Source organism: Pagrus major, chromosome 21, assembly GCF_040436345.1.
Source record: "Pagrus major chromosome 21, Pma_NU_1.0".
Lineage (NCBI taxonomy): Eukaryota > Metazoa > Chordata > Actinopteri > Spariformes > Sparidae > Pagrus > Pagrus major.
Window position 1 is genome coordinate 2,887,416 of NC_133235.1, and position 10,638 is coordinate 2,898,053.

At 40.3% G+C, this 10,638-nt stretch overlaps 1 protein-coding gene across 1 annotated transcript in view; it reads right to left on the reverse strand.

Annotated features, from left to right (window-relative positions):
* LOC141016947 (junctophilin-1-like) overlaps window positions 1–7,313 on the reverse strand; it is a 45,376-nt gene extending 38,063 nt beyond the window's left edge. Inside the window, exon 1 of the mRNA XM_073491551.1 lies at window positions 6,720–7,313. Within this exon, the coding sequence (XP_073347652.1) occupies window positions 6,720–7,098 (379 nt within the window). The 5' untranslated portion in view covers window positions 7,099–7,313. The remainder of the gene's footprint in view (window positions 1–6,719) is intronic.
* Between the last annotated feature and the right edge of the window lie 3,325 nt (window positions 7,314–10,638).

Below are 10,638 nucleotides of genomic sequence, written 5' to 3' on the forward strand. Positions count from 1 at the left end.
ATAATTCGATATGAAATGATTCCGTACGAATTCAATTCTATCCAGTTTGGGTAGGATACAATACAAACCTATACAATTCTTAGTTTCATGTGGACATGCATTTTCTATTATAAATTAGAATAAGCCAATTCTAGAAAAGTGGCATTGCTTACCTTCAAATAGATATTTCATAAGACCACGAAACACCAGGGAAGCCTATGTATTTTTCTTACTATTATGTAAACAGTGTGCAGTATGGTTCAATTCAGTACATAATGTCAGTAGACCGTTAACAGTGTGCAGTATGGTTCAATTCAGTACATAATGTCAGTAGACAATGACAGTTAACAGTGTGCAGTACTACCAGCAGTCACAGAATACAGCTAATGACAGCAATACGTTCAAAAACAGACAGGTCGTAAGTCCTTAACAATAAAACGTGCTATAGATGCTGTGATTACCTTTGACCCGCCACGTTGTGGCTGAAAAAAGAGTTTAATCTCTGTGTCTTGCTAGTGCTAGCTTTACTAGCATCCTCGTTGTCTGCACAGGTTTCACCATGCTGTCTCACCAGGTGAACGCTAATTTGTCGTGCTACCACTGTACTTAAACGCTGCTCTACAGAGCTTACAAACGGCCTGCTTTTTGTCCATAATCCATCAATTCCCAGTGGCTCTTCCATCGGTGTGTAAGTGTGCATATGAATAGCTATTGCTACTGATGAGCAGGTGGTGCCTTAAATGGTAGACCTTGCCACCAGTGTATGATTGGGTAAATGCTGACTTTTGTTGCAAGGTGCTTTGAGTAGTGGGTAAGACTGGAAAAGCTTTAAAAATGCATAAATGCAGTCCATTTACCATATTAATACAAATATATCAAATCATAAGTAACTATGACAAAACATGAATAAATGATTAAACTAACTTTTGCAAAATAGGTAGGTTTCTCACCTTTACTTCCAGGACATGGATTTCCGGTTGGTGTCCCTCAGTTTTATAATACAAATAGCTGTCTTGTTGTCATTGATGTAACAATATTTTTATTTTCATTATACTTCATTTAGTGTGCTGGTTCAGGTGTTAGTCCTGGTTGATTCCTTTTTCTGGACTGGACTGTGGGCAGTTTCGTTTCTGAACACTGTGTAAATGTTATTGTTTGTTGCCTGTAGTCAGTTTGACTATACACAACCCAGCCATAAAAAAGCCACACACTCTAATGTTTTTTGTTGGACCACCTTTAGCTTTGATTATGGCACACATTCGCTGTGGCATCGTTTTGATAAGCTTATGCAATGTCAAACATTTATTTCCGTCCAGAGTTGTATTAATTTTTCACAGAGATCTTGTATTGATGATGGGAGAGTTGGGCTGCTGTGTAGTCTTCTCCAGCATATCCCAAAGATTCTCACTGAGGTTCAGGTCTAGACTCTGTGGTGGCCAATCCATGTGTAAAAATGATGTCTCGTGCTCTCTGAACCACTCTTTCACAATGTGAGCCCGATGAATGGTTGCATTGTCATCTTGGAATATGCCCGTGTCATCAGGGAAGAAAAGATCCATTGGTGGAAAAACCTGGTCATTCAGTATATTTAGGTAGTCAGCTGACCTCATGTTTTGTGCAGATAACGTTGCTGAACCTAGAGCTGACCAACTGAAGCCACCCCAGATCATAACACTGCCCTCACAGCCTTGTATGGTAGGCACTAGGCACGATGGGTCCATGATTTCATCTGCCCCTCTTCTTACCCTGATGCTCCTATCACTATGGAACAGTGAAAAAAAGGTATGGTGGATAACTATGTAGCTCTTAAGTATTCAATATTAATAAGTTAACCAGTAATTTAGAAATAAATACTCACATGAATAAATTGTACAAAACACATGAAACAATAACTTTTTAAGAAAGAGGGAAAGACTCAACTTTTTACTTACCAGTTTTATAGCTTTTATTTCATAATCTAACTTTTTATACAGTCGCTTTTCATGACAGTAGCATGACAGTTTTCATGACAGTCATGTGCCCCTTTCCTTTAAAGCTGGTAAGCTCAACAGCTGCTACCAGAATGAGCCACTTAGCACCTGTTAGCTAGAGCAACAACAAAGTCAAAGTCCAACCCTGATTCCAAAAAAGGTGGAAAACTTTGGTAAAACAGTATGTGAATATTTGCAGCTGCTTTTAGATATGTCAACGCTCAACTGAAGAGAGCACAAAGACTATATATTTCATGTTTGACCTCATCAGCTTCATTGATTTTTGTAAATATATTCTTATTGTGAGTTTGATGTAAGCATCACTTTTCAAACACGTTGTGACAGGAGCAACAAAAGAAGTTGCGGAATGATCCAAAAACACCTGTTTGAAACTTTCAACAGGTAAACAGGTTAATTGGTAACAGGTGAGAGTATCATGATTGGGTATGAAAGGAGCATCCTCGAAACGCTCAGTCAATCACAAGCAAGGATGGGGCGAGGTTCAACACTTTGTAAAACACATGATTGTATAAAGGAGATTACTACACGTCCAGGAACACCTTGTTAAACTGCTGTTGGTAAACACAGTTTATGTGTAAATGATTACCAGCTGGTCATGTTTTCACCATGAGAGCCTGTCTGTGTGTGTGTGTGTGTGTGTGTGTGTCATTATGGTAAAAAATGGTCCTGGAGACACCTATTGTAGCCGGAAGTAACACAGCAGCGGTTTTGAGTACTTTGGGGTTGTAGTTCTGAATCAACTGTCTAGCTGCTGCTGTAAATAAACAGACAACACAGACACAGACACTAAGGCTCATCCACACTAATAAGTTTTCATTCAAAGAACTAACATTGAAAAAAGACAAAAGAGAAAATGTACTAACATTATCAGCAGTGTGAAGAAACAGCAGTATTGACATTAGGTCAAATCTGTGTACTGAGTTACAGCGATGTCTACTAAAGTTAGCCCCCTCCTGTCTAGTAACACCAATTTGTACCTCAAAAGGCAATAGTCTGATAGTATAGTACATAGTACAATACAACAGTACACCTTCTGAATTATCTTTTACTGAACTAAGACGAGCTTAATTGCCTCATCATTGTAAAACATGCTTCAGTCAAACTTGATAGAAACTAAACTAAATAAAAAGTCACCAATACAGTCTTGGTTTGTCTTTCCACCATCACCTGGTCAGTTCACAGAGTAAGACATGAAAATATTCCAGCTCTACACGTCATTTTCACCCGCTGCTAATGTCCGACTCTCTCTCTCTCTCCTCTGCTGCTTCATGTCTCTCCTGTCCCCGCCTGCCGTGTCTTCTAGTCCCCCGGAGTCATAGTCCTGGTCAGAGCTACTGTAAATCACCTCCGTACTGTATCCCCCGTCTTCAAACTGACCTCTGTCTGTCTCTGAAGCTGTGTTCAGTCTCAGTCTCGTTTCCAACCGTGTTACCGTGACGATGTTCAGTGCCCTGCTCCTGCAGCGGCTCTTCCTAAGCCACTACAGGAGCAGGGCACTGAACATTGTCAGGGATCCCTTCCACCCTCTCCACACATTCTTTGAACTGCTCCCATGAGGAAAACGGTTCCGGAGTCTAAAAGGCCGAACAAACATACTAATCAACAGCTTCCTTCCACAAGCTGTTAGATTGCCCAACTGCTGATCTGGAGCATGCGCACTGCTGCACTTCATGAGCCTTAGTCATAGTTTTAGTTTTAAATTATAGTAACATATTGTGTGTATTTATTGTGTTTGTGTTATGGGATCCCGGAGCAACGCAATCTCATTTTTGCTGCACTACTTTTGTAGGTACAGCTAAATGACAATAAAGCTTTGATTGATTGATTGATTGACTGTTTGATTGATTGATTGATTGGTAAATGGGAGGTGGCTAAGCCCTGCTGCCCTGTGACTCCCCTTAACATCCTCATAACAAATTTCCCATTTAAACAGAAGTTTGAACTTCGATTAGTCGACTAATCTAAAAGTAAGAAAACATTCCGAAATTCAGCATAATTTAATCAATTAGGTAATACATTGTTTGAAAAAATATTTCTATATGAGAGTAGCAACGTTTAACCAGTCAGCAACACTTGTGCACACCTTAGTAAGCATATTCCCTAATTTTTGTTATTGCTCCTTTCACATGTGAATGTAGCCTTTTGTTGAGGTTGATCATGGCCACTCTGGGCAGCTGAAAGTTTTCTCACCATTTTCATATAAACCACAACGTAAAAGGCCTGGGCGACATGGCTAATACAGTCTATCAGGACAGTGAAGTTTCATATCTGCTGATAACTATAATTATTCATCATCTTTAATGACATGTCCCATTTTTAATAATTTTTAAAGATGAGGTGAAAAAAAAAGGTCAAATTTAACCACTTTATTTTGAATATAACCACTTTATCAAGACACACAGGTTATAATTATGTCAACACAACAATGAAAAACTCAAACATTAATAAAAATACTGCCATACTGGCGAGCTGACCTACTCTTTTCTTAATTCACAGTTTCCTCTCCATCAGCACGCATTATCTCACTCTGGTGGTAATGGATATGCTTGTGTTCTTCTTGTGGTTGGTTTGTAAAACACTCGGCCAGCGGCAGAACTGGTGCGACAGATTGTGATCCGTATTTGCCCCGGTTGGCTGGTGCAGCTGCAGTGTCTCTGGGCTCGTAGGCAGAGCAAACAGGCCTGGCAGATGAAGTGTTGGACCCGTCATGCCTAGTGCCTACCATACACTAGGCATGACTGACTAACTGAAGCCACCCCATAATGGCAGTGTTATGATCTGGGGTGGCTTCAGTTGGTCAGCTCTAGGTTCAGCAAAGTTATGTGCCCAAAAATAAGGTCAGCTGACTACCTGAATATACTGAGTGACCAGGTTTTTCCATCAATAGATTTTTTCTTCCCTGATGACACAGGCATATTTCAAGATGACAATGCAACGATTCAACGGGCTCAAATTGTGAAAGAGTGGTTCAGAGAGCACGAGACATCATTTTCACACATGGATTGGCCAGACCTTAACCCCACTCAGAATCTTTTGGATGTGCTGGAGAAGACTTTACACAGCGGCCCGACTCTCGAAGAAAAATTGATGCAACTCTGGACGTAAATAAATGTTGTGACATTGCATAAGCTTATCATAACGATGCCACAGCGAATTCATGCTATAATCAAAGCTAAAGGTGGTCCACAGAAATATTAGAGTGTGTGATTTTAAACAGAGCCAGGAGAGTGAAATGTGCACAGAAAGATTGCAAAATTGCAACTGAGTTATAATTATAGACAGACCCTGTGGTTGCTCAAGCCTACAGGAGCTAGCAAACAATGCTAAAACGAAATATGCCATATTGAAATAAACTTTATATCAAGCAAAATTCATTTAATATGAAAATGAATGACGAAAAACCATTTAATAATAATAAATGTAAAAATACATCAGTATATAAATAAATAAATTGTAATAATTTCTTCAATTATTTCACAAATTGTTGGTTCACTTATTTTATATATTTTATATTTTGTATATTTTACACAATTTATCTCTTTTCATCGGTTCTATGTCATTTAATTCATGTACTACTGTGCACTTTGAGGTTCTGTCTATAACCATCCATGCATAGCAATGTTTCCACTACAGTCATTCACAGAAAATCACGCTAAGTCTTCTCACTGGCAGTCGACCAACACAGACATTAGATCCAGTGAAAACTATAGTCTCATTGGACAGTGGATCTGTCTCATTGAGGTTAATTGTCCAAATTATTGCTGGGTCCATAATCTACCATATTTTGTTCTTGCCATGTGGTAGTGTTGTCTGAATGTCTATTGAGAACTACTGCATAACCGATGCACTCGGTAATAATTCATAATGAATTCTCTACACCACGCATTCAACTACTTTTTTAGAAGTGCCAGATTTGAAAAAAAAAACTGAAGTGCCAGGGGCTGGACTTTGTTTATTACTTTGCACAAATGAAAAAAAAATAAACATATTTACAAAAGTTTGGAAAAAAAGTAGTAGGGAAGTAGGATGTCAGTTTGATTCTGCTAAAGACCAGCCAGGGTTCAAACTTTTTTGTGAAATAAAAAAGTACTTTTATGTTCAGCAACAGACAAAACTAATGAATGGGCTAATTAACCTAAAATGATCAAAGGGCCACAATCAGGTTGTTAAAGGTCTGGTTTCGGCCCACCACAACCACTAGAATGGGTCTGCTCTACACTTTGGATGCCATATGTAAGAAATGACCCAAGTAGTGTCTCAAAGGGTTCTCACTCACGCCAACTAACACAAAATACAGAGTACATTTACTGACTACAGACGGAACAAATGACTTTGGATAAAGCCTTAAACTATTTAAAGAAGTGTGTGTGTCACAGGTTTGAGACAAGTCAGTCATGTTGGTGGGGGCGTAAACCTTATTACACAATCTAACTACAGGGACCGTTTTGGAACAAATCTGACCAACAAGTAGTCACTCTAGTGTTCACTGAGACACCAACACTATGGATTAATATTCATGGCACCAACCAACCAAACAATCAAAACATTATTTGATTACAAGCCTGGCAAAATGTAGACTTTCCACCTCCTTCATGCATTAATCAAATTAATGAACTAGCTCAAAGGTAGTCTATATCCACAGTACAGCTGCATGACAGTGGGCTGTTACAGAAGCTGCTGTGTTTCTAAAGATAGATGTTCTAACAGTGATAAATGAACTCTGTGTCCCCTGTGATGTCTCCCTCTCACCTCCATCACCGTACGTCTCCACGCCATACCCGTCCTGCAGTCCGTTACTCCAGGTGCCCTCGTACCTGGCCGGTGTGTTCAGGCTCTGCCGGACTCCGTAACGGCCCTTGAACCCGTGAGCCCACTCTCCCCGGTAAATCCACCTCCCCTTCGTTTCTACGCCGAGTCCGTGGCGTTTCCCTTGTGCCCAGTAGCCCTGGTACACGTTTCCGCTGGGCCAGGTGTAGACGCCGACCACCTCAAACCCGTTGGACCAAGAGCCCGAGTACTCGCCCTGGCCCTTGGGTCCGGTACACACCCCATGGCCGTGGGCTTTGCCGTCCTCCCAGCCTCCGCAGTACGTGCCACCATCGTCAAAGTCGAACCGACCGCCCGTCATTCAGAAACGGAGGGTTTCTGTGCTGCTCGGCTGCTTATTAACAAGTCCAGAGTGTGCGATGTGTTCTTAGATGCGAGGAAATGTTGACAGGGAAGCCCCGGCGGCACTGGGAGCACTCTGCGGGGGTCTGAGGCGGCGGGGACTGATGGCGGCAGGGCGCATCAGCAGTGCTCAGTCGGTTGTTGAGACCGGGACGTGGGAGGGTGAGAGGCGGCCGCCACGGCTGCTACAGTCGCTCCACTAGTGACTGACTGCTGGGATACTCTCCCACTCCTCTCTGAAGAAGACTGCTGGGGTGTCGGTGATGAGACAACACGGTGCTTCCTGTTTGACTTTTCAAAACAAAAGACATTCAGACAATGTTTTGGAGTATTGCAGCAGTTAGTGTGACTGCAGGAGGGACACAGCAACAGGTGGTGTCAGCCGACAGAGATCACATTTATCGTATGTGACCACAATAGTGACATTTTGATATAAATTAGTGGCCAGGCCGGCAGGCGCAGGGTGGGATCAGCTCAACAAACTGCGTCTTATATGGTTTCTGACTAATGATTGGGTGGCAGCCTGCACCCTGCAGCGCACTGTGCGCCCCTCTTCTCCTCTTGTCCAGGCACTAACGCACAGCTCTGACGCAGACCCGTGAGCCAGGGCATGTTGAGGAGGGTAGCTTTGGCTGCACACACACCTCCACACCGCTCTTGAAAAATCACACATTCAAATGCATATCCTGCTTTGACTCGTGCATGGATTTGAACAAATGAGTGTTTCCTAATGTTAATTTAACTCTAGGAACGTTTTAGTTTATTACTTTTATCAGAATCATCAGGCGCTTCTTTGCACCAGATTTAGAGCTAACTAGCCTTCCAGATAATTCAGCAGTCCATTTGTTAAAGGGGCTCTGTGTAGTTTTGGAGCAGAAATTCAAACTAAGAATTTTAATATTTACAATATTAATGACGTAATAATTCAAACATTTTTCCATCAGTGAATAAACAAGCTGTTCTCAGAGGAAAATAAGGTCTCAGAACACTGTTTGAAGCTAGAAAGATGGCAGGGTCCGCCACATATGAACAAAGTAAAACAGTATAAACTGTGTTGTCCTTTAAAATCAGTTTGTTTATTCAGTTTATTCAGTCATGAAAACAAAGAGAGTTTGTTTATGTAGTTTGTTTATACAAAAAAGAGAAGAAAATGTTTCTCTGCTCATTAACATTTCTTCAACACAACTACAGAGTGCACCTTTAAATGGCTAATATCCCCTACCCAAAGCCCCGCCCCAGCAGCTTTCCACCAGTCGGTGATTACTATTGTTCTTCACACTGAAAGATACCGCACTACTATGGAGGACTGAACCTGCCAAAATCAGAAAATAATAAAAAAAAATGTATTTTAAATGGCTCAATAAATAATATGCCATTAAATGCACAACAAATACATTTTTAAATAGATGTAGGCATGAATTAATTTCTGAAATAGATATTTCTGCCCTGTTCCCTCTTTGTTTATTTACCTTTTTCTTAATTCAACCATTTATTTACTTTCCCAATTAAATTTTCCCTTTTATTTATGAATTTTAAAATTAATTTATTTACGCATTTATTTCTGTAATATTTTCCATTTGCATTTTTTCCCTATTTATTTTCACACACTTATCTATTCCTGTATTTCTTTTTACATTTCTGTATGCATTTCTTCATTGCTTCTTTATGAGGGAGCTGTTATTCAAAGCCAATCACAGCACAGTAGGGCAGGACTTGATGGAACACCGAACAGGCTCGCCTCGAGGTGCTTACAGCGTCTACAACCAGAGGGGTGTACTTAAGAAGCAAGATTAGTGGGTCGGCAAGGTTTGTTGAGTCTAAAGCTATAGAGTCTTCCATATCACTAACATGGCTCTGTTAACCTGGCTAGATCACCATGGTAACTGATGCTGCAGACCTAACCTGGTCTGGCAGCAATAGTGTTGTTTTTCGCTGCAATAGGCAGATTTGTTTGCATTTCATTGGCAATAGTTGAAGTGTCCTTACATTTTGTGCAGAAGAAGAGTCACATGATGCATCAAATGACCCTTTAAATGGGAATGCACACAGAGCTTGAAGAAGAAAGCCTGACTTAACAAAGCAAGTCGTCGTGCCCATAATCTCTGACTGAGGTTTTGTCGTGCCAGCTCACACAAAGAAACCCTGGCTCTGTTGAACTTGCTTCGCAGTACAGGGCTCAGTACTTTATGAGTAGGCCCCTATGTTGTTACAAGAGCATGTGGGCCAGGTGGTATACTGTCCTGTGAATGACTTCACAGCAAAAGCAAACATGGATACAAACAAACAACGCAAGTTTCAAACAAAATGTTGCTTTGATTTGAGGAAAGAGTGAATGTGAACAAGAACACTCCAGAGGGCACTTTTCATTTTTATTGAACCAAGCTTATGATAAAACAAAAGGATAACCCCTGATTGTTTGTCATGCCAATATAGTCATTATATATGTATATATATACATATATATACATATATATATATAGCCTCCGATGCCACATCTGTCCCTCCTTGTTCAACCTAAAACAGTGGAGTGCACACAGCTATGTTTCAATGACCACAAGCAAGTGACTGTGATTTTGTGATTATTCTGCTGCCTTATTTTGGTTTTACAGTAATCTATGTGTAAGATAGTACAATATAAATATGGAATGTATGGGATTATGTTGAAATATATTAATGGTTATAAAAGCATTGTAAAAAAAATCATAAATGCCAAACATATTTGCTACTGTGAAAATAAGTTCTGAAAAGTTTACAGGATTATACTATGTGGCATAATTTGTGTTGTGTAATGTTGTTGGTTTTTTTTTTTAAACACCAAATAGAGGTTAAATTTAGCATGAAGGTTTTGAGGAACTGTAAATGTACTTGCTGACAATAAAAGTGCAGCTCCACATTGGCCTTTCATGAGTTCCCCCTCAGTTTAACTTTGGTGCTACTGCAGAACCTTCAGAAAAAATTGAGTCACCTGAAAAAGAAGTAGGTTGAAAACTTGATAACTGAGCAGGCTGAGCTGTGAAAACTAGATTTTCCAGAAGATGGCAGTGTTTGTCTATGCATTGAGATGACAGTACTCTGAAATGTCCCTGTCCACACATGAGGTGGACTGTTGCATTCTTAGTGAGCTGAATCCAAATGTCCACCCTCTGGACTTCAGTTGTACATACAGTGTCATGTTCACTGTCATCATGTCACCTCTGTGACAGCTTAAGACTGCAAAGCTATTTAAGCCACTGATGGACAGGCCGGAAGACTAGAGTGATGAAATGCATTTATCTCGACAGCCTGTTCTTCTACATACTGTACGTCTGTATTCTTATTTTTTTGTTGTTTTTGTTTGTTTTACACACTTATAATAAGCTCATCAGCTTTTGTTTTTTCAGTTGGAAACTTGAAAACCATGTCATTGTGGGTTATTAAATAAGTGAAGTTTTTACCTCAAAGGGACTCTTTTGAAGTTTGCAGAAAGTTTGCTAGTTCCCGTTATGGAAATATTGAGTTT